Consider the following 25,091-nt stretch of genomic DNA (forward strand, 5'->3'; position numbering starts at 1 on the left):
ATCAGCTTATGGACCTCCTGTAAGTAACCCAGCATAATGCCATACCTAAATACAAATATCCCAATATCATTACAACTGTCATATGCATCCCATGAGTAGCATATCAGGATTTAGAGATATTATTCAATGATAGGCACACTTGTATATACAGTAGGGACAATTTCCTGCAGTAGGGTTAACTATTACAGACAGCAGTAACACAACATGTTCATACTCATTGATATAAAGTCCTAATAAAGTCCAATACAAAGTTCTGTCCTTCCTGTCCTCATTCGCTGGAAAATAGAAACAGGCTGTAAAAAGAATTTTGGGACGAGCCAAGCTGCAGGGTTGTAACAAGCTAGGGGAGGGCACTTGGGTCGTCACAGGGGGAATTGGAGAGGGTAGGTGGGACATAAGGGGTGTGGCTTGGAATTTGGAGGGTTAGGGGAGACATGGTGATGTGGGTGGGGAATTTGGGCGGGGGGTAGGTGAGACATTGGGAGTGGTGTAGGTGGGATATAGGGGGTGTGGCTGTGGTATTGGGGGTTAGGTGAGACAAGGGTGTAGGGAATTGGGTAAGTGGGGAATTGCGTAGATGAGACATGGTGGTTGTAAATGGGGATTTGCGTGTGTGTGGGGGGCATATATTAGACATGGAAGTGCGGGGGGGCATTGGGGGGATGTAGTTGGGACATAAGAGGTGTGGATGAGGAATTGGGAAGTGAGGTGAGACATGGAGGTGTGGGTGGGCAATTTGGGGGTATAGGTGAGAAACAGAGAGGTGTAAGTAGGATATAGGGGTGTGGCTGGAGAATTGGTGAGTTAGGTGAAATATGGGGAGTGGGGAAGTTAGGTGAGGCAAAAGGGTAAGGAATTGGGGTGGTTGGTGAGACATGGTGGTTGTAGGTGGGGAATTGTGTGGTGGGGTAGGTGAAACATTGGGAGGGTAGGTGTGATATGGGGTTGTAGGTAGGGAATTGGAGGGATTGTAGGTGGGATATAGGGAGTGTGGCAGGGGAATTGGAGGGTTAGGTGAGACATGGGGAGTATGGATGGTTAAGTGAGAAAATTGGGGGATGTAGGTGTGAAATTGGGAGTATAGAGTTAGATGAGACATAGGGGTGTGGGTGGGAAATTTGAGGAGGCAGGTGAGACATTGTGAGAGATGTAGGTGAGACATAGGGGGTGTGACTGGGGAATTGGGGGGTTAGGTGAGACATGGTGGAATTTTGGGGGGTTAGGTGAGACATGGGGGGTGTGGATGGGAAATTGGAGGGTTAGGTGAGATATGAGTAGTATGGGGTGTTAGGTGAGACATGGTGGGGTGGGAGGAATTTGGGGGAGGTAGGTGAGACATTGGGAGTATGGGGTGTAGGTGAGACATTGGGAGTATGGGGGGTTAGGTGAGACATGGGAGTATGGGGGGTTAGGTGAGACATGGGAGGTGTGGGAGGGGAATTTGTGGGATGTAGGTGAGACACAGGTGGTGTGGCTGGGGAATTGGGGTTAAATGAGACATGGAGGTGTGGGAGGGGAATTTGGGGGATGTAGGTGAGACATTGGAAGTATGGGGTGTATGGGGGGGTTAGGTGAGACATAGGGAGTGCGGGAGGGGAATTTAGGTGAGACATTGGGAGTATGGGGCGTAGGGGAGACATAGGTGGTGTGGCCAGGGAATTGGGGTTAGATGAGACATGCAGGGAGTGGGGTGTATGGGGGGTGTAGGTGAGACATGGGGAGCATGAGATATAGGTGAGACATGGGGGGTGTTGGAGGGGAATTTGGGGGGTGTAGGTGAGACATGGGGGTGTGGGAGGGGAATTTGGTGGATGTAGGTGAGGCATTGGGATTATGGGGTGTAGGTGAGACACAGGTTGTGTGGCTAGTGAATTGGGGATAGAGGAGACATGGGGGAGTGTGGAGGGATTGGGCAAGACATTGGTGCGTCAGGTGACCGGAAGTAGCACCGGCACCACGCCCCCCGGATGTGACGTTTGCCGCAAATACGCGAATCTGCGGGAAGTGACGTCAGCAGTGTGTGAGAACTTCCGGCGTTTCTGTGTTCGTTGAGACGAGTTGAGACGGATCCTGGCTCCTGTCAGAGGGAGATCCGGCGGGTGTGAATGGGAGTGTAGCGGGCGCCAGCTGCCGTGTCTGACGGGTGATATCCGGGAGCTTTCCCATGTCTGACCGACAGCAGCTTGTAGTGACCCAGACAGCGCCCCCCATCTCATGGTAAGTACCCCTGCCCTCCATCCCGTGGTGGGTAACCATGCCCCCAGCCCATGGTGAGCACCGCAACCCCTGCCCCCGCCCATCCCCTCCCATGGTGAGCACCCCATCCCATGGTCCCCAACCCCTGCCTCCATCCCATGGTGAGCACCCCAACCCCTGCCCTCCATCCCATGGTGAGCACCCCAACCCCTGCCCTCCATCCCATGGTCCCCAACCCCTGCCTCCATCCCATGGTGAGCACCCCATCCCCTGCCTCCATCCCATGGTGAGCACCCCAACCCCTGCCCTCCATCCCATGGTCCCCAACCCCTGCCTCCATCCCATGGTGAGCACCCCATCCCCTGCCTCCATCCCATGGTGAGCACCCCAACCCCTGCCCTCCATCCCATGGTGAGCACCCCAACCCCTGCCCTCCATCCCATGGTGAGCACCCCAACCCCTGCCCGCCATCCCATGGTGAGCACCCCAACCCCTGCCTGCCATCCCATGGTGAGCACCCCAACCCCTGCCCGCCATCCCATGGTCCCCAACCCCTGCCTCCATCCCATGGTGAGCACCCCAACCCCTTACCTCCATCCCATGGTGGGCACCCCAACCCCTTACCTCCATCCCATGGTGAGCACCGCAACCCCTGCCCCCGCCCATCCCCTCCCATGGTGAGCACCCCATCCCATGGTCCCCAACCCCTGCCTCCATCCCATGGTGAGCACCCCAACCCCTGCCCTCCATCCCATGGTGAGCACCCCAACCCCTGCCCTCCATCCCATGGTCCCCAACCCCTGCCTCCATCCCATGGTGAGCACCCCATCCCCTGCCTCCATCCCATGGTGAGCACCCCAACCCCTGCCCTCCATCCCATGGTCCCCAACCCCTGCCTCCATCCCATGGTGAGCACCCCATCCCCTGCCTCCATCCCATGGTGAGCACCCCAACCCCTGCCCTCCATCCCATGGTGAGCACCCCAACCCCTGCCCTCCATCCCATGGTGAGCACCCCAACCCCTGCCCGCCATCCCATGGTGAGCACCCCAACCCCTGCCTGCCATCCCATGGTGAGCACCCCAACCCCTGCCCGCCATCCCATGGTCCCCAACCCCTGCCTCCATCCCATGGTGAGCACCCCAACCCCTGCCCTCCATCCCATGGTCCCCAACCCCTGCCTCCATCCCATGGTGAGCACCCCAACCCCTGCCCTCCATCCCATGGTGAGCACCCCAACCCCTGCCCTCCATCCCATGGTCCCCAACCCCTGCCTCCATCCCATGGTGAGCACCCCATCCCCTGCCTCCATCCCATGGTGAGCACCCCAACCCCTGCCCTCCATCCCATGGTCCCCAACCCCTGCCTCCATCCCATGGTGAGCACCCCATCCCCTGCCTCCATCCCATGGTGAGCACCCCAACCCCTGCCCTCCATCCCATGGTGAGCACCCCAACCCCTGCCCTCCATCCCATGGTGAGCACCCCAACCCCTGCCCGCCATCCCATGGTGAGCACCCCAACCCCTGCCCGCCATCCCATGGTGAGCACCCCAACCCCTGCCCGCCATCCCATGGTCCCCAACCCCTGCCTCCATCCCATGGTGAGCACCCCAACCCCTGCCCTCCATCCCATGGTCCCCAACCCCTGCCTCCATCCCATGGTGAGCACCCCAACCCCTGCCCTCCATCCCATGGTCCCCAACCCCTGCCTCCATCCCATGGTGAGCACCCCATCCCCTGCCTCCATCCCATGGTGAGCACCCCAACCCCTGCCCTCCATCCCATGGTGAGCACCCCAACCCCTGCCCTCCATCCCATGGTGAGCACCCCAACCCCTGCCCGCCATCCCATGGTGAGCACCCCAACCCCTGCCTCCATCCCATGGTGAGCACCCCAACCCCTGCCCTCCATCCCATGGTCCCCAACCCCTGCCTCCATCCCATGGTGAGCACCCCAACCCCTGCCCGCCATCCCATGGTGAGCACCCCAACCCCTGCCCGCCATCCCATGGTGAGCACCCCAACCCCTGCCCGCCATCCCATGGTGAGCACCCCAACCCCTGCCCGCCATCCCATGGTGAGCACCCCAACCCCTGCCCGCCATCCCATGGTGAGCACCCCAGCCCCTGCCCCCCCATCCCCTGCCTCCATCTCATGGTGAGCATCCCAACCTCTGCCCCATCTCATGGTGAGCACCCCAACCCCTTACCTCCATCCCATGGTGGGCACCCCAACCCCTTACCTCCATCCCATGGTGGGCACCCCAACCCTTTACCTCCATCCCATGGTGGGCACCCCAACCCCTTACCTCCATCCCATGGTGGGCACCCCAACCCCTTACCTCCATCCCATGGTGGGCACCCCAACCCCTTACCTCCATCCCATGGTGGGCACCCCAACCCCTTACCTCCATCCCATGGTGGGCACCCCAACCCCTTACCTCCATCCCATGGTGGGCACCCCAACCCCTTGCCTCCATCCCATGGTGGGCACCCCAACCCCTTGCCTCCATCCCATGGTGGACACCCCGAACCCCTGCCTCCATCCCATGGTGAGCACCCCATCCCCTGCCTCCATCCCATGGTGAGCACCCCAACCCCTGCCCTCCATCCCATGGTGAGCACCCCAACCCCTGCCCTCCATCCCATGGTGAGCACCCCAACCCCTGCCCGCCATCCCATGGTGAGCACCCCAACCCCTGCCTCCATCCCATGGTGAGCACCCCAACCCCTGCCCTCCATCCCATGGTCCCCAACCCCTGCCTCCATCCCATGGTGAGCACCCCAACCTCTGCCCGCCATCCCATGGTGAGCACCCCAACCTCTGCCCGCCATCCCATGGTGAGCACCCCAACCCCTGCCCGCCATCCCATGGTGAGCACCCCAACCCCTGCCCGCCATCCCATGGTGAGCACCCCAGCCCCTGCCCCCCCATCCCCTGCCTCCATCTCATGGTGAGCATCCCAACCTCTGCCCCATCTCATGGTGAGCACCCCAACCCCTTACCTCCATCCCATGGTGGGCACCCCAACCCCTTACCTCCATCCCATGGTGGGCACCCCAACCCCTTACCTCCATCCCATGGTGGGCACCCCAACCCCTTACCTCCATCCCATGGTGGGCACCCCAACCCCTTGCCTCCATCCCATGGTGGGCACCCCAACCCCTTGCCTCCATCCCATGGTGGGCACCCCAACCCCTTGCCTCCATCCCATGGTGGACACCCCGAACCCCTGCCTCCGTCCCATGGTGGGCACCCCGACCCCTGCCTCCGTCCCATGGTGGGCACCCCGACCTCACCCCAAAGTGAGTATCCCTGTGGTTTATTTTAGTCTGTATTAGGTTTTTTTTTCTGTTTAAAATATCCATTAATGTCAGTCATCGATGTCACATTACACATCCATGGCCATATCCTTTACAAACACTTTTTGTTTAGTGGCATGTGGTGTGGCCGAGCTACTCTGTGCTGGTGACACTTAGCAAAACAAACTTCTGGGCTCATGCATACAGAGATGGGGGTTCAAGTGATGCAAGTGCACTCCAATTGTCCTGAACCCCAAAAGTCACCCTGGCTCTGCTTTGAACAGTCACTAGGAGTAATTGCTTCCTCAAGATCCCCAAACTACCCTAATTTTACCCTTGTACACGTAAAAAGAGCTATTGTCCTTAACTGTTAAGGGTTTGGAATCTTACATATTCAACAATCCACACGAAGCGTTATGTTAGGGATGGTTTGTGAACCTGGACGGAGGGGGGTGAGTAGCAATGGAATAGAGCTGCGCGCCTTCTTTAGAAATGGGGTAAAATGTGCTTAATCCTGGATGAGGTCAGGCATTTTTATATATGACCGTGGTCATGCTGGCATGTTTTGTTTTTCTATATAAATATAAGAAAATAGTTTCCTTGAGGTTGTTACATATATAGTACATCTGGTATTTGACCAGAATTGGTATGAAATACTGACTACTGAATAGCTGCCAGCTCACATACCAACATCGAAAGCCTGATCAGCTACAATCCCGACTGGGGCTGGTAAGTATCTTAACCCTCCTCTGTCATCCAATACCCCCCACCCCCTCCCCAACCCTCCCTTGGTGGTGCCTAACCCTAAAACTCCCGGGTTGGTGCCTAAACCAACCCCCCCCCCCCCTTCCCGCACCCTAAACCTTACCCTCCCGGGGTGCCTACCCGTAACCTCCCCCTGGGGTGCCTAACCCTCTCTTTCTGCAGCCTAACCCTAACACTCCTGGGGGGGGTGCCTAACCCTAAGTCCTCCCACTGAGCCTAACCAAATCCCCCCCACCCACCACGGCTGACGCTAACCTGTCCCCGATTACCTTCGTTCGGGATGCCGGCTGTCGGGATTTCGTCGTGGGGCTAAAGATGGGTGTCTGGATTTCGACGTCTATCTTTAGTCCCGGGTCGGGATTTCGAAGGCCGGCAGCCGGTAATGAAAATGCATCCCATTTAGCCGGTGTTCACTGGAATGTTATGATGCCGGAGCTCCTTGGATGTCCAGCATACATAAAACAGATGGTAGCAATAAGGTGTAGTGGAGAAAGTGAGAACATGCAGCATTCATAGAAGGCTACACAGGGGTTCTAAGGCAATATTGCATTGTCTAATGTTATGTTCCATGGGTCCGCCACATGGGAAAACAATCACATGAGTTTCATGCTTGATAAAAATTTGTCACTGTTCTCACTTAGCCGATCACCACACAGATGATCCAAAAGTCCATCGGAAGAATGTTCTGGGGATGAACAAAACAGAAGTGGAGCTTCAAGAAATAATATTTTGTATGGGGAAGAAACCAAAACTGTGTCCTCTCCGGGCTGTGGTTCTGGTGTTTACCAGCTACATGGTTTTCCATCTGCAAATGAATGGCTCTTGCTGGAGACCTTTCTGTGCTTTGCAATGGTTGGGTCTGCAGAAGCCGCCTGCACGGATGAGGGGAGACTGAGCAGATTGTTCTGTGGAATGGAGCTGCAGGGGGGCATCCCGTCTGTTGACTGGTCACTCTGACCTCACCCTCTGGCATTTGCCACTTATTCGGAGAAATGCTGTTCTGTAAAATGTGTAGAACCATAATTGTGTGCCAGCTCGGCACACAAGAACATTGTCGTTCTACCCGTGTTTTTTTTTTCTTCCACTAGAGAACGGTATAATACCATGATGCAATGTACAGTAGAGTAAGGGAAATATTCATGCTTATGTGCCAGCCTCTTCCATGCCCTGTGCATGCCACCACACCCCCGCATTAATTGGTATCTTGCACAATTGAAGTATTGTATATAGGCAGATATCTCTGCAATCCATTGTCGTATAATGTGCAGTGAAAATGGCAGTGTATGACCATTTAAGCTACTTTGAATGAGGCCAGATAGATGGGTTACTCCATTTCCGAAATCAACACCCAATTTACAACAATTTGAAAGGTGCACCGTGGCTAAACAACATCAGGGAAGACATCCAGCGTGCGTCGGCTGCAGATAATGGGAAAATGTAATGCTGAGGCCTCAAATAACCTTCGGGGCGGCGGTGGCTCTGTTATGGCGTGGGAGTATTTTCATCTGGACCCCTGATACATCTGAAGACATCACTGTCCAGCGGATGCTACGTAACCATCCTTGCTGGATCATTTGCACCCGGTCATGGCATGCTATCACTCGGACAGGAGCAGGCTCATTCAGCAGTACAATGCGGCACCACTCAGGTCCTTAGCCACCAGATTATGGCTGGAGGAGCATTCCTCTGAGTTTGGCATCATATGTTTGACCCCTCATTCGACAGAGTTGACCAATAAACACGTGACATGCAGTTCAACGTTCCATCAATGGTAGGGTTCGACCACCAGCTGGTATTAGGGAATTGTGGACCAATACTCAGGAGGCATGGTGTACACCATCTACACAGTACTTCAGAGAGCTTGTGGAGTCACTGCCCAGTCGTTTCACTGCTGTTAGCCTAACAAAAGGAGGACCTATGTGCTACTAGATGGGTGTCTCGGTTTATCTGGCGCATGAGTATATTTTACTTTTTTTGTAAGCTAAGTCTTCATTTGGGAATTGTTTTTTTTTGTTTTTTACAGATCTCTTTACAATTTCCTAAATGAATACAATAAGTGAAATGAGCATACAAAGTGCATCCACATTCTGTGCTCGTCTTGTGTCCGCCATGCAGGCTGCATTATCCTATGATAAAGTGAATCTTGTTTCTAGTACGATCACCTTTTTTTGTTTCTTTTTCAGCCTTACAGGGTGCATGTATCAAGTAGTTCAATCCACCGGACTACAAGGAGCAAATGTCCTGAATCTCATCCCCATTTTAAAGTCAAAGGATAATCTAACACCAGTGTTTCCATCTCCTGACATTCCCAGTGTACCAGCGTTGAATGTTCCGCAGGCTGTCAGTATTTCCCTGCCCTCACCAGTCTGTAATATACCTTTGCCTTGTCCTGTGAACGTGCCATTGCTGAGACCGCCTGTTGCCGGTAACTACATTATCACAACGCAGAGAAATATTGCCAATAACCCAAAGACTATCCGTGTCGACAGTACGTTTTCCACACACCAGGACGCAGCTGTAATACTGGAAAAGTCGCAGCTGACTTTGCCATCAAACTCTCCACCAGGAACTCCAACATTCCTAATGATGAATAGACAATCCACGCCTGGAAGTCCAACACCGATATTACCATCTGGACATCGTCTCCAAATACCGGCCCATGCAGAAGTGAAGTCTGTCCCAGTTTCTTCCCTGCCCCTCTCCATTCAACAAAAGATACTGCCCCAGACAAGCTACAATGATATAACAAAGGCCCCTTCTGTTATTTATGTATCTCCAGTAAATACTGTGAAAACATTCGGCAACCAGGTGAACCCTCAGAGTCCCAAGGCCACCACCTCAATTATAGCGGCAGTAACAAAATCTTTACCATTGGTTCCGGCACCTGTTCAGACTCCACTAACCGGTAGAGTAGGCTCTCCGAAAGGGCCCATGAAATGGATCGTGCAAGAAAGCAAAGAGTCCGCTGCCTGCCTCGTTCCTGTAACCTCATCCAATGACACTGCTTCAAAGATATTACAGATGTTATCGGGAACAAAGACGGAGGAAATTCATCTGACCAGTTCTGATAGTTCGAAGGTTATGCAAATAAAAGACAACGCTCTTGTCATGTGCAACAATAAAATTTTCTTTCTAACAAAGAGGGGAAGTGAGCTGAGTGACACAGATAATAAAAAGCCAGAAGCTCCGCCATACGCATCGCCTGTTAAACCCGCAACCGACTCCGCGACGATGAAAGATCTATCCAATAAAGTGGTGGAAGTCGTTCTCTCCAAAAATAAGTCCTCGCCGAACAGCAACCCGCCATCGAGTCCTGGCAAAGAAACGCCAGCTCACCCTAGTGTGTGTACTCCTGTAAAATCCAACAGGACTTCTATAGCTTTTCAGCCTAATCGAAATGAAGCCACTGTCCTTTATGCTGATCGTAGTGACGTCACTGTGCAAAACATGTCGTCGTCCACAAAAGCGCAGAAAAGTGATCAGGTATGTTTTATACAGGCTTTATTCTTTTTATCTGTCATTGTGTTCATTTATCATACAGGAAGAAATGAATGTGGGCGTTTTCACACGTCTCAGTCTGTTCTCAACAGACGCAGCAAGTATACAATTTTAGCTCGGTCTGACTGAGTCACACGCAAAAGCGCAGACGGCAGTCTTTTGTGCGGTCGGCCATCTGTGAGTTTATGCAAATACCCACTTCTAGTGCCCGTGTGTGCTGTAATTCCGATTGGTGCATCCTTGGACACCACGGTTAGTCATACCAGCAAAACTTGCACCAGCCCTATGGCAGGAACAGATTTAATGTCTGACCGCGGCCATTTTTGCGTGCACCACCGTCCAGGAACGCCCACCTCTTTTTCCGCCACAATGATATAGTCTGATTCAAAAACACCAGCACCTTTTGTGCGCACTCTACAACGCTGGTGCCGTAGCGGTTTTCAGAAATCTATGCGCAGTTGCAAATTGTTCAACTACGTGAAAATCGCCATTGCGTGTGACTCGGAATGAGGCCCAGGGGATTTTAGAAATGAGCTGTTGCCATCACACTGTTGTGAGCGAAGTATGAGATGCTCACAGGCGGCTGATGGTCACCTCCTGTGCTGTTGCCGGCGTTGCTCAACGTGTAAAGAGAAAATTAATGATATGATATACTTTATACAGGTGGCGTGGATCATGTACAGATGACAGGTGTGTGTACTTTTGCACTACCCCAGCATTAGAATGTCTGCAAGGACAGCTAATGACAGGAGTCTTGGAATAGGTGGCACACTCTAAAGGGTATTTCTTAACTTAATTTTACTGCAATGGCATCTCTTGGGGTAAGGTATAAAAAAAAAATATAATTGGAGAGCTGGGCATCGTAACCTAGTCCTAAAAATGATCCCGCCTTGTATGATAAAGGTATTGTGCTATGGTTATGCGTGTTGACTGCTATTCTATACAGTTTATTGAATGTATGAACATTGTTAGCTAGCAATTAGTACGGCTTACTGCTGTATCCATATGTCATCAACCCTGAAAGTTCTGCCAGAATAGTAGGATCCATTTAAAGTGGAAACTGGCAGCATTCATGGGTAGATTCTGTCCTCAAGGGACCAAATTATCCTGATCATCCTATGAGCGATCCTGAGCAAGCCATGGTGGGAACACAAGCACCCCTTGCATTTTTCAGCTAATTGGGTCTTCAGCTGGCCATCAGAATGAAAGCCTACAGGATATACATGTCCTTTGCTGACTGGCTGTTATCATCTAACACAGCTTATCTCTGCCTCTCCTTTTACTGTAGTGAGGCCTCTTCAGCACAGACTTGTCATTGTGCTGACAGAGAGAGACGGAGAACCGGTGCTGGGATTTGCAGGGCGATCAGTATTGCAGCAGCATTTAAGATTTATTGAAGCAGCATTGGGTGGTGGAGCGGAACGTTTGATAGGATGAGGTCACCGTAATCAGGGTGGGAGATGGATAAGAGTTTGGCAAAACCTTAAAGGTATAGGTGACAGAACTGTGGGAGAGGCTGGATGTGAGGAATAATGCAGAAGAGGGGGAGTGACAAAATAATAGTGTTATTGGATGTGGGAAAGACCTGAGAGCAGGTGGTAACCCTGGAAGGTGGGAGATGAGCTCTTGTTGCGCTTTTGGGGTTGGGATATCATGTGGAGTTAGCAGAAAGACAGCTGGTTCTGTTAGATTGTATAGAAGGAGAGAGGTCGGGGGGAGAAAGTGTAGATGTGGTAATGGAGGCTGAACGAGAAAATAAAGTTCCCCAAGTGAAGCGGTTTAGTGATTACACAGAGGGCCGTGGACAGTGCTTGTCGGACCACAATAAGTACTGAGCGTGAGGGGGGAGTGATTGAGCAGTCCGATAGATTAGGCGTGTACTAGGAAAGGTTGTGCAGGCCAATGGTGTAATGGATGCTCAGGAGAAGAGGAGCGCCTGGAGGCTGAGTGTAGAAAAGACTTTGATACCTGTACATGAAGTGTCAGTGGGTTGTTAGGAGCAGAAGCCTGATGTCAGGGAGTGGGGCCTGGAATGAGTAGAGAAAGTGAGTAAACGTTTGTACACAAGTACTGTAGGTTGATGGGAGTAGAGATTCGGGGGAGTAGTCTGAGTGAGAGGCTGCTTAGAGATGGCTTCATTAGGACTGGTGAAATGAGGAGGATGGAAATGTGCCAGTGCAGACATAAATGTTGGTGGTAGGAGGCAAGAGGATATAGGGAGTAGGTTGTAGATAGAGATGTTCTGCGCTCAGAACATCATCTCAATCTGGAAAGCGTGAACGGAGGATGGAATGGGGGGGTGTAGCAGACGGAGGGTGGATTGGAAGGGAGGTGTAGGAAAAGGGTGGATTGGGGTGGTGTAGCAGACGGATGGTGGATTGAGGGGGTGTAGGAGATGGAGGGTGATTCGGGGGTTGAGCAGATGGAAGGGTAGATCGTGGGGGTGTAACTGACGGAGGGTTAGGAGGTGTAGCAGATGGAGGGGGGATCGGGGGGGTAGCAGATGGAGGGTGGATCGGGGGGTAGCAGATGGCGGGTGGGTCGGGGAGGGTAGCAGATGGCGGGTGGGTCGGGGAGGGTAGCAGATGGAGGGTGGATCGGGGGGGGTAGCAGATGGGGGGTAGCAGATGGAGGGTGGACTGGGGGGGTAGCAGATGGAGGGTGGATCGAGGGGGGGGTAGCAGATGGAGGGTGGATTTGCATGAGAAAATATCTCCGTGATTTTGTCTTTAGTCTGTGTAGGAGGAAGGGGGAGATTAGACCAATAATGTGTAGTATGGGTAAATTAGGATATGTGCTATGTAACCTTGTCTCTTTCCATGTCTGGGGGGTGAGGCTGAGGGGACAGTCCTTTGTAGGCGAGAGCTGCAGACTACATACTGTGAGGGGGAGTAAAGCTGGGTACACACGCAAAGATTTTCTGTACAACCAGCCAACTAGCTGATTGGTTGGAATGAAAATCTGGCAAGGTATGAAAGCAAATGACAATCAGCAATTTGCTCCTAAACGCCGGAAAATGGACAAAAACTGTTGTTTAGATCAATCATTTAACAAACTTGTCTGACGCCATTTTCATCTGTTTTCTGGCATTTAGGAGCAAATTGCTGATCATCAGTTACTCCCATACCTTACCAGATTTTCACTCCAACCAATCAACTAGTTGGCTGGTTGGACAGATAATCTTTACGTGTGTACCCAGCCTTAGTGTATGTATGGTGACTGATTTAGGTCCTGGATAGATGTGAGTTTAATGCAAGCAAAGTGCACAAGGGAAGGGAGGATGTGTGCCTGCGGTTGGAGTCATCACTCCAGGCTATAGACAGGGTACTGACCACTGCGAAGGGCACATTTTTCTATGTTGATGTATAGTTATCTTTTTATACATTAATAGAATCACTGTTATATAATACTGTAATACCCCTAATTCACATTGTGCCTCACATTAGTGCCCCCCCAATTAGTGTTGACCATTGATGGTTTTGAAACATTCGGCAGACCCTATTGCTGGTGAACCATCAGTGGTTTGTGTTTTGCACGTGCGCAGTCAGCACCCACGCATGCTTAAAATACATGTTTCACCATCGGCTCAACCATCAATATACCATCGGTGGCTGACCATCAATTGTTGCTGAAACATCGAGGGTCAATGGCCAGCTGTACCCCCAGTTTGAATTATGCCCCACAGTAGTGCCCCCAGATTGAATAATGCCACACAGTAATGCCCCCAATTTATAAAATGGTTTAAGATCTTATTTTAAGAAGTTCCCTTTAACCGCACCGGTCTGTTTTGCTGTTTTTACTTTAATTGAAGGTTGTTTGTCATGTTGGACACATTAAAAAAATAATGCTTAGATTGTACTAGCTAGGTCCCAAGCAAATAATTATTTAATGTGTCGGCACTAAATGCATAGAGCGATTATATCTAATCAAGGCTGGGAAAATGCATGTTTAATGTCACATTGGTAATATCATGACATGGCGTGGTTGGCATTTCATTACTGTGATCAAACTGATGATGCACTAATTTACAATGTACAGCTAAATTTGCCATCTTGCTCCTGCCTCCGAGGGCTATGCTCAGCTCATCTCCCAGTTGCCTTCCCTGTGGGCATCGGAGGCTGTAAGTATGTGTCTGGGGTCACTGGTGGCAGGCCAATAGTGATGACATGCGAGAGTCCTGCCTCTTGACCTGTGATTGGTGTGTGCCTCCTGGGGGCTGGGTTATAGCAGGCATCTCTGCCCATCTTCTGATTCTCCATGATGGTTCCCACATGGTCTCTGTTGCTCGCGTCCTCCACAAAAGTGACGGGTCCAAGTCAGCAGTCAGAGAACATCAAATTAGGACTGGTACAACTTGGGGCAGATGTACAGTCAAAAGTCCCTGAGTTCCAAAGCCTATTTGACTGTGAGACAATGGGAAGACTTCCAGTTATTATCTATCCCATGCAGCTGGCTGACTCTGTCCACCCCAAAGTTTGGGTACAGAGAAGCATACAATGGACCAATAAATTGCAGCACTGCACAGAATGACCAAGCTTGAGGTCATCACTGCTGAGGAAGTAGCATAATGGTTCTCTGCAATGATGGCGACAACAAAGAATCCCTGCCCACCTCTACAAGGCCCTTCTTGGTCCATCTCATCCCATGCTGGGTCAGGTCATTGCTGACATGGCAGATGAATTTATAACTCCAATAGAGACTTTACTTCTCTCACCACTTCCTCTCATCTCCACTGGTCTCTCTTCCATCTCTACTTTGATGTCCTAGTGCTTTCTTAAACTCAGCATGACTAAGACTCCTATTATTGTCTCCTCTCCCTTTCTCCAGAGCACGGTCCCCAGCTCGCATACTTACCCCATTCCCATCCTCTTCTGTGGTGCTAGGCTATATACAAGCGGGACAAAGAGCTTCATGTGGCTGGCCCAATCTTTCATGAGCATCTGCCTCACTCAGAGACTGCTGAAGTTGGTTAGGGCTTCAAGGCCATGTCCCTCTAGGTATTGTCACTCACCAGACTCTAACTGAAGCATCGAAATCAGATGGATTACTTCTGCCAATGTCTTTTCCAAGGCTGCCGTTGGCCCATATCCTCGAGAACTTCTTTGATATGTGGGAAGACCTCCACAGTGAATGATGGCTTGATAGTTGTTAGACCTTCTTACTATGTCTGGAGGTCTATCAGGGAACATTCTGGCCTGGATTATGGGTGATCCGCCAGACAAGAAGTACTAAGTGGCCCCATCATTTGAAAGCGAGGACGCCCCTCTTCCTAATGTGGGTGCCTCTTCATTTTTGGTAACCACATTGGGAGAAATCTTCCCTCATACTAGGACTTTAATTATTTTTCTGCACCATAAGGGTTAATGTCTGACGTTAACTTTAAATGGGGTGTACAGTGTAAAATAGGGGATTTTTTACCTATTTAAACAAAGGGTCCACCAAATTTGTTTTATGGTGGAGTAGTTACAAGGACTTAATGTCCCTCCCCCTTCCCCACTGTTCTCATTCATTTATTTGTCTCTTCCCGGTATGACCTGCCTGCAGCCCCCCACCAATCGCCGAGACTGCTGGGGGCAGGTAATCCTCCACCGTTTTAATGTACATCTGACTGACTCGTGCTCCGTGGCGAAGGCGTTAAAGGGACTACCTCATTGTACCACCTGCCACCTGTTTCCTCTTGGCTGGCTATCTGGTCAGCAGACCCCAGCATTGGCATTATGGTGAGGATATGGGGTTTGTCAGCACAGAAGGGGGCACTGTTGCTTTTTTTGCCGAATTAAAGTGTAGAAATGGCCATTCTGTCCTTTAGCCATAAGGAGAAAGGCCATGACAGATGATGTGGTCCCCTTTAATACATATATACCGTTTATTGTTTATATTACCACATTATGTGTTGTACTATACCTTAGGAGGGGTGGGATGTAGAAATTGCGCTGCTCACTGTCTGCGCCTGCAAGACCTTGAGGGAGTGGCCAGCGCGTGATGGCGTCCGTTAGTAACGGTCAGGCTGCTGGGAAGGGTCGCTCTGCGGCAGAGCTCAAGCCTTGTACAGCGGCTGAGGGTCTGTTCTGCCAGTTACTGCACCTTAGCACAGTGGGTGTGCCAGGGTGGGCGGGTTAAGTAAAACCAAACTTATTTTAATGTGTAATTTATAATTTAAGTGACACTGTATATAAAGTGCAGGAAAAAGTCCCGTATTTGAAAGCGTCGTGTTTAAAGTAACATGATACCCTGCAGTTGCCATATTGGAAGGGAGCTGAAGCCAGTGTCAATTTAAAATAAAGTTTGATTTTAAAAAAAAAAAGGAGTTGGAGGAGCGGAGGGGACGCCATTGCGCGGTGATAAGCAGCTGAGAGAGAGAGACAAATAGAGTGGCTGGGACTTGTAGTGACACACAGTAAGCCATGCTGTGATTCCTGTCCAGTTGCTTGCTGTGGCTTCCTGATTTAGGTCCTCCGAGTTAGGGGTCTATGTACTAAGCCTTTTAGAGCGATAAAGTGGACGGATATAAAGTACCAACTAATCAGCTCCTAACTGCCGTGTTACAGGCTGTGTTCGAAAAATGACAGTTATGAGCTGATTGGTAGTTTCCTTCATGTTAGGGGGGGTGTCCAAAGGGTTCTGAAAGAAATCCCTACATTTTTAGCCAACAATAGGGATTTTGCTTTTCATTTTTGTCTGGGATGGAGAAAACTATCTCCAGTTTTTGACAAAATATTTTTGGCAAAAAACGTCCGTTTTTGCCAATGGCGAAAAAACGGCTGTTTTCGCCGCTAATTGAATATGGCCCTATATATCTATGCTGCCACATTGCTATGATACATTGCTATTCCACCTTCACTTGTATATACAGATTAAGTTTGGGTTATAAAAAAAAAAAATCCAAATCTTTGATAATCCTCCGGAGCACCATCAAATCCATCATCATCAAATGGAAAGAACATGGTACCACAACAAACCTGCCAAGAGAGGGTCGCCCACCAAAACTCAGACCAGGCAAGGAGGGCATTAATCAGAGAGGCAGCACAGAGACCAAAGGTAACCCTGACGGAGTTGCAGAGTTCCACAGCAGAGACTGGTGTATCTGTGCCTGTGACCACAATAAGCCGTACACTCCATAGAGATGGGCTTTATGGAAGAGTGGCCAGGAAAAAAACATCACTTAGTGATAACAATTAGAAGACACCATTTCAGATTGCCAAAAGGCATGTGGGCGACTCCCCAAATGTATGGAGGAAGGTGGTCTGGTCAGATGAGACTAAAATTTTACTTTTCGGCCCACAAGGGAAACACTACGTCTGGCGCAAACCCAACACATCCCATCACCCCAAGACCACCATCCCCACAGTGACACATGGTGGTGGCAGCATCAGGCTGTGGGGATGTTTTTCAGCAGCAGGGACTGGGAAACTGATTTGAGTCAAAGGGAAAGATGGATGGTGCTAAATACAGGGATATTCTTGAGCAAAACCTGTGTCAGTCTGCCTGTGATATGATACTGGGACGGAGGTTCACCTTCCAGCAGGACAATGACCAGAAGCATACTGCTAAAGCAACAATCCAGTGGTTTAAGGGGAAACATTTCAATGTGTTGGAATGGCCGAGTCACAGCCCAGATCTCAGTCCAAGTGAGAATCTGTGGTCAGACTTGAAGATCGCTGGTCACAAGCGGAAACCATCCAACATGAAGGAGCTGGAGCAGTTTTGCGTTGAGGAATGGACAAAAATTCCAGGGGCGAGATGTGGCAAGCTCATAGAGACGTATCCAAAGCGACTTGTAGCTGTAATTGTACTGACTTTAGGGGGGTGAATAGTTATGCACGCTGAAGTTTTCTGTTATGTTGTCCTAAATGTTGTTTGATTCACATGCTAAAAAAACCACAACGTCACAGATGTAGGCATGTTCTGTATATGAAATGATGCACACCTTCACACAATTTTAATTCCGGGTTGTGAGGCAACAAAACATGAAAAATGCAAGGGGGTGAATACTTCTGCAAGGCACTGTAAATCTAGATTCCGATCGCATTGCATTGCTACTGAAATCCATTTGTTTTATGCATATTATATATAATTGTTTGAACATGTATGTATATAGATATATACACACCATATACCAAACAACTCCTTTGGCACTCCGGTCCCCCCCCAGAGGTAACTTGCTCCGGTGCTCGTCTATGGGGTCAGCGCCCCCTATCATATAAAACAGAACAAAGCTGCACTCCAGAGGGACACAAATGCGTGAATCAGTTGTAAACTGTTACTGTGGTCGTCAACGTTTTCGGGGGACGTGCTCCCCTTCTTCAGGACAGTAACAAACGTGCAAAATACAAAAACAACTTTATACACTCGCCCATAAGACTGCCCACTCGGCGTGTACCATGGATCCGGCGTCCGCGGTGTCCGTCTAGGTACTTCCGGGAACGTGACATACAGTACATCCGGCCGGAGTAACCCGATTGGCCCAGCCGGCGTTGCCATGGAAACACTGTGTACATAATAACATGATGTAAACCAAATAACCTAAACATTGGTGAAAAAAACCTGTGCCCAGATAATGTTTAAGATCCAGCGAATGACTGATGATGTGCTATAAGTACAGTACATAATATCTGCAAAACATGCCGACCTAAAGCGCCGACGCGGTGTATGAACTGTGAAACAACTGTAAATGAACGTGTATGTTTAAAATGTGGAAAATTCACGCATTTTTGTGTCTCTGGAGTGCAGCTTTGTTCTGTGTGTATATGTATGTGTGTGTGTGTGTGTGTGTGTGTGTGTGTGTGTGTATATATATATATATATATATATGTATATATATATATATATCTGTGCAAAAATTTTATGCTGAAAAGTGAGAGTGCATTCATAAATAGAAGTGTTAATAGTTGTGGTGGTTTTTTTTTTTTTTTTTTTTCTTTTATCAATTAACAATGCAAAGTGAATGAACAGAAGAGAGAAATAATTCAAATGAATATTTGGTGTGACCGCCCTTTGCCTTCAAAACAGCATCCATTCTTCTGGGTACACTTGCACAGTTTTTGGCTCCAAATGTATTCTGCAGGAGGACAACGACCCCATACAATACAGCCAATGACATTAGGAACTAAGGGCTTGATTCAGACCCGGTCGCAAGCGCTGAGCGCTCGCAACCGGGTCGATGTTTGGCCACTGGGCGTGCGCACGATGGAGCCGGCTCCGTCGTGCGCATGCGCAAGACCCGGCTAGCGACGGGTGCTCCGTCGCTCCGGGGCGAGCTGTCGATGGTGATTGACAGCTCGCCTAGTTTGGTAGGCGTGGCCGGGAGGTGGCTTCACAAACTGAGGCGTTCCCAAGCAAATGCCTGCCGTTTGTGGGCGGCCCCACTGACATCACCAGTGTTGTCAGTGGGAGAGCTTCCGGCTCTAACAGAGCCAGAAGCTCTCTAGGGCCTGCGGCCATGCGACCCTACCACAAGGGTCTCGTCGCAAGCCCGATGGTCGCAATGGTCTTGACCATCGCGACCATCAACCTGGCCGCTCGCTATAGCTGTGGGTGGTCATCCACAGCTATGCGAGCGGCCAGGAGGCCACTCCCAAAAAAAAAAACGCCCTGATTCAGAGCAAGCGCTCTTTCAGAGCGTCCGGTTCTGAATCAGGCCCTCAGTTCAGCTTAAAGAAGTAGTCCTGGAAGTGATGATATGTCCCCCACAGAGCCCTGATCTCACCATCACCGAGTCTGTCTGTGATTACATGAAGAGACAGAAGAATATGAGGAAGCTACATACACAGATGATCTGTGCTTAGTTCTCCAAATGTTTGGAACAACCTCCCTGCTGAGTTCCTTCACAACCTGTGTGTAAGTGTACCAAGAATAGTTGATGCTGTTTTGAAGACAACGGGTTGTCACACCAAATATTAATTTGATTTATATTTCTCTTCTGTTCATTCACTTTATAGTTTATTTTTAGCAATTAACAAAATACAGACACTTCCGTAAATAGAAGTATTATTATTGTGCAGCATTTGTGCCATACCTGCCTAAAACTTTTGCGCAATATATATCTCTATCAATCTTTCAGTTCTTCTTAAAGGTGATGGGCAAAGTGAAGGCGAAGCGTACCGCGAAGACCGCCAATGTGCCGGCAGCGAACATAATGGATGACGAAAGCTGGAGGCTGAAATACGGCTTAGTCAGAAAGGAGAAGGTTATATTAAAGAGGATTCCTCTGCTGCAGGCGGGAAATGCCCCAAGGACCAAAGGAGCTGCTGGGAAAGACACTAAGGTTTGCGTGTTGTACAGTATATTCCCGTGTTATATGTTGCTGTCTCCGCAATGGCGTGCTCCCCGCACATGTCCTCTGTGCTTTGGGCCTGTTTTTGTGTAAGGTGGTTTTTTTTTTCTTGTCCTTTTAGGAGATGTCCACCTTCAGGTTATGTATTGGGTAACAAATTCATTGGTTCCATGTTCCTGGCTGTGTCATGGAGATTATTATGTTGTCTTTGGATACAGTCTATTCCAATGCAGCGAGCGCTGCAGCTTACCTATGTGTAATAAAAGCAAAACAGTGATGATACAAACACTTTGCTGAAAAGCAGAGATGGAGCCAGAAAGAGAATGTTTTTCACAAAAGTTTCTGGTGGGCACCCACCGCCATAGATATAAGTAATCTGTGGGTGAAACAACCACATTGCACCATTTTACAGTGAGTTCTAGTCATTTTTGTAATATGCGAATCAATGATTATATAGGGCCTACATATTAACTCTTTACAGAGACTATGTAATCCGAGGTCGGAGTGTGTGTGCGTGGTGCAATCTGTTTATTGAATCTTAATGATTCGTCGCCGGTTCACTAATTCCCAGCAATTAGTATTTTAATTCTGCTGTGCGCGTCCTGGCGATTCTTCCAAACCTAAATGTTAGCTGAATCCCAAATCCGGTTCTCTATTTTTGTTTCTCCATACAGAGGACCTAGGAAGCAATTGATGGACCCCAGTGGTTACTGGTAACTCATTACAGGCTGCATTCAGGGTGCACTGATACCAGTTCCTTTCTCTAGACCCCCAATAGTTCATGTAGAGATTGTGTATGGCTGGACTATCTCTTGTGGTTGGCAACGCTCATCTCCAGGTTTAAAGGACCATCACTTGTAGCTAGTCTTATTACAGTATTTACTGAGCTTTCCCCCTGAGTAAGGCAGGTACCGGTGTCTGGGTCAGTGCCAAGCAGATGTATGTGCCTTATGATACATGTTACGTTTATTTCATCCATTCATCACCTGTAGTACAGAAGAGCGATGATCAAAGGTTTAGATATTTACTGGACAGTTTTCCCTGTTGTATACAGTCTCACAGATACAAGGGTCTCCTTTATTGTCTTACCAATTAACTTTGTTTTCATATAGGACCCTGTTGGATCTCGGCAGTATCAGCTGAAAAGAAAGCCCGCAAGTACAGAAACTGCGAGGGCCCCAAAGAGGAAGAGCGTAGACGGTGGAAATGGGTCATACGGTGATGCATCCAGTGATTACCGGTACTCTTCACTAGCAGCGGTCACTGCCAAACCATCGGTCGTTCCTTCCTTAACCGGCAAAGGTTCTTCTCCGCTGTTCCAAACAACCTCTCTCGGAGCTACAGAGGCTGCCGGCCCCCATCGGAAAACCAGCTCCGAACTTCCACGCTCACATTACAGCACAGAAACTTTCACAAGTCCTTCAGACGACGTCGATTTCCACGTCGGCCAAGATATCACCGGACATTTCTCCGAGGTTTCTCTGCCAAGTCAGAGATTTCACTTCGAAACTCTCTCGTCGGGGTATGTAGACGAAACCACCAAGGACGAGAAAATTCAGCGGCTGAAGCAAGTTCTGAAAGAGCGTGAGCAGGCCCTGGAAGCGCTGCGACGCCAAAAGAACCTCTGACGGACTCGTCAAACAGTTTTTAGATTAACAATAGTAAAGTCGTCACGTTTTCCATTATCGTAGCCTGACCAGTTCTGTTTCAGTAGGTTTTCAGGGAGAGTTGTTGGTGGGCTGGGGTCAGGATGGTTATACAAATGTTAATGAAAACGTTACATAGACCTGACATGAGAAAATGTAATTCCGGAGGTATAAACCTATCGCACACATTTTGTGGTGTTTTAGTTTGCTGGAGCTTCTGAAATGAATTATAATTTTAGGTATTAATAATTTGTAAACTAGCAACCGAACTATTGCAGTTCCACCATTATCAATCCCTTCCAGGTAAAATAGCAACTTTAGTGTAATCTAAAATCCTACTTGCTACTGAGGCTGCCTGTTTTATGTTTTCCCATGAGATGTCGAATATTACTAAATTATTTGGAGTTTTTATTTTATTTTTTTTGCAAGTCGTTTGAATTTGTTGCTAAACAACTAAAATGTATTTTGTAAGTTTTGAAATAATCGTTACTAAACCTAATGCAAAGCGAGAGACTAATATACAGTGTTTCTGCAAGGTGAGAGCCGGGCTATATGCCGTTACTTCCCAGCACGTGTACTGGGAGCTTCTGCGCGAATATTCCTCGCTGTAATGTAACCTCCAGGCACAGACAATCAGGGCGTCACTAATAATAATTTATTTTTCTAAATGTGTTTGTGGAAACAGCCCTCGGTGAATCTGATGCCCCCGTGCGCACGTTATTATAACGCCGTCTTCTTGGTCATACAAACGTGTTTTTTGGCTTGTAAGCCGCCCCCTGCTTTCTCCTTCCCAGCGTCTCCGCTGGTTTCATTCCTAGAACATGAAAAGTCTTTATTGAACCGTTTTGCTTGTTTGTTAGAATGTAAAGAGGACATAGTAATATTGTTCCTCATCGATCTGTGTCCTGTCACACTGAGATGCATTGTGTTTCCTTTTGCAATGTATTTGTGAATATTAGAAGGCACATTAAACCTTTCTCCGAACTTATTTTGCAATTGTGTTTTTAAATTGAGTGTTTGATTTAGGTACTTGAGTACCCAATGTGTTTGACCTTTTATATGACTGGAGTCTTTTTTTTTTTTTTTTTTTTTTTTCCCCCAATATATTTCAGTATTTCGTGGAAGTTTTGGTGGTTAAATTATAACACTACCAGTGATTCTCAAACTCTGCCCTCAAAGTACCATGTTTGTGCATATATGCTTGTTGTATACCAATTATCTGTCCGTAAGCATGGACATCTTTAAAACCTGGACAGTAAACCTAGGTACACACTTAATGATGTGTGTGCCCAGCGATGCGACCGACGACGGGCCGACAAATCGGGTGGCCAGTACACATTACACGTTCCAGTGCCCGATTGGCATTATCCTGGACTCCTCCCTCTCCTTCAAACCACATATCCAGAACCTCTCACAGTCCTGTCGTTTCCATCTCAAAAATATTTCCAGGATCAGACCCTATCTCACCCAGGATGCAAATAAAAAAACCCTCATACACTCACTGGTCATCTCCAGATTGGATTACTGTAACCTCCTCCTATCTGGCCTCCCCAAATCCCATCTCTCTCCTCTCCAGTCTGTCCTCAGTGCTGCTGCTCGGCTCATCTTTCTTCTCCAAACACTCTACATCTGCCTCCCCTCTCCTACAAGCCCTACACTGGCTCCCCTTCCCTTTCAGAACCCAATTCAAGGTTCTCACACTCTTACACAGCCCTCACCCATTCCTCTCCCATTTACATCTCTGACCTCATCTCCCTTCACTCTCCTGTCCGCCCTCTTCGTTTAACAAATACACGCCGCCTCTCCTGCCAACTGATTACTTCCTCCCACTCCCGCCTCCAAGGCTTTCCCCGCGCTACTCCTCACCTTTGGAACTCTCTCCCTCTCCCCATCAGACTCTCCTCCTCTCTACAATCCTTCAAACGGGCTCTCAGGACTCACTACTTCATCAATGCTTTCCAGCTCTCATCCTAACTTACTGCTGCTACATCTTCCTTCCTCCCTGCCTACCCCATATGTGTGTATGTCTGCCCCTCCCCTTGAGAATGTAAGCTCTTGCGAGCAGGGCCCTCTACCCTCTTGTGCGCTTCTCCTTACATTACTTTCATCTACTTCTTACTCACCACTAGGACACCTAACACTTGGTTGCTTATTTGGGTGTTATGTCCACCAATCATTGTATATTATCCTTGTCCTGTATTGTATTGTACTGTAAGTCACTTTTTTGGTTATGTACTTGGTAAGGCGCTGCGGAACACTTGTGGTGCCATGTAAATAAACGATGATGATGTCAGCACCAGTTGCGTCCCGCTGCTTGGGGTCGTCAGCCGGATTGTCAGATGGAAATACATGTCAGACCGATCTGACAATGCAACTGATAACCGAGCGGGAGCGCGCTTCGCTAGCAGCGTGTACACACTGGACGATGCGTCAGACGACATGTCATCTACAGATCGGCTAATGTGTACCCAGCTTAAGGGTACCTTGAGGACCACTGCAACTACTATAACAACTAGCTTTTAAACTTGGAGATCCACAGGAAAGGAGATCTAAGGTATTTAGGGGAAGGGGGTTAGGAATTGCACAAGTACATGCTGTAAAATAGCTAGAAGTGTTGGCTGACCGTTACCATACGCTGAGGGAACCTAGAAAGGCATCACATGGTCCATATCTGGTAAGCGTTCCTCTGGGATAATGTATATTCCTCCTAGGACTTTTTCGGGCATGTACAATTTCCGTAGAGCCGATCTCTTTGGCGGTGTCAGGTACCGAGATTTAAGGCCGATTTCTGCATCTTGCAACATTGTGAAACCAAGAAATTATAATCCTAAATGTGCAAATTGTGCGACAGGACAGGTGTCTGTAATAATTCAGCTGTCAGGCAGTGCCATTATATGTGGTATACATCCCACCTTATCCACACCACCTCCAGCAATCTGCTGCAGAGCCAATAAAAATTGGTCCGTCTACAAGGAATGGGCTATAAGTCGCTCTCCAGCTGTTGTTGAACTACAAATCCCAGCATGCCTTGCAACCGTTTTAGCATAGCCAAATAGCATAACTGTGACAGGGCATACTGGGATGTGTAGTTCTACAACAGCTGGGGGGGGCCTCTTATTGCCCATACCTAGAGACTGTACATGCCACCGCGGTACTTGCGGCAGGTAACGATTTCTGCCTTGCTTTCTGCTTGTGAGCTGGACTCTGCATATGCGAGAAGCACCCGGATACCAAAGCAGTTTCGAGTCCTTGGCTCGTTTTTGTGCCTCAGCGCTTTCTTAACAGTGCGCTGTCCATTGGGCTTTGACACCGATGTCTGTGAATTGAAGGAGCACGCTTGATGGAGGGGAGAGATCCGGCTTGTCACTTGGAGGTGGCTACGTTCCTTACGCCTGTATCACTGCTAATAAAT

The 25,091-nt window shown here is 49.1% G+C and overlaps 1 protein-coding gene across 2 annotated transcripts; it reads left to right on the top strand.

Annotated features, from left to right (window-relative positions):
* Nucleotides 1-1,992: 1,992 nt before the first annotated feature.
* LRIF1 (ligand dependent nuclear receptor interacting factor 1) lies at nt 1,993-22,667 on the top strand. Of its 2 annotated transcripts, none has more exons than XM_088454613.1 (4): nt 1,993-2,217; nt 8,446-9,745; nt 19,821-20,024; nt 21,146-22,667. In XM_088454613.1, exons 1-4 carry the CDS (start codon nt 2,165-2,167, stop codon nt 21,659-21,661), a joined length of 2,073 nt encoding a protein of 690 aa, XP_088310739.1. In that variant the 5' UTR covers nt 1,993-2,164; the 3' UTR covers nt 21,662-22,667. The 2 variants fall into 2 exon arrangements, with proteins under 2 accessions (XP_088310739.1, XP_088310740.1); XM_088454614.1 differs by having other exon boundaries at nt 19,833-20,024.
* Nucleotides 22,668-25,091: the final 2,424 nt, after the last annotated feature.

The sequence above is a fragment of the Taudactylus pleione genome, unplaced genomic scaffold (genome assembly GCF_031769625.1).
Source record: "Taudactylus pleione unplaced genomic scaffold, aTauple2 ptg000622l, whole genome shotgun sequence".
In the NCBI taxonomy this organism is placed as follows: domain Eukaryota; kingdom Metazoa; phylum Chordata; class Amphibia; order Anura; family Myobatrachidae; genus Taudactylus; species Taudactylus pleione.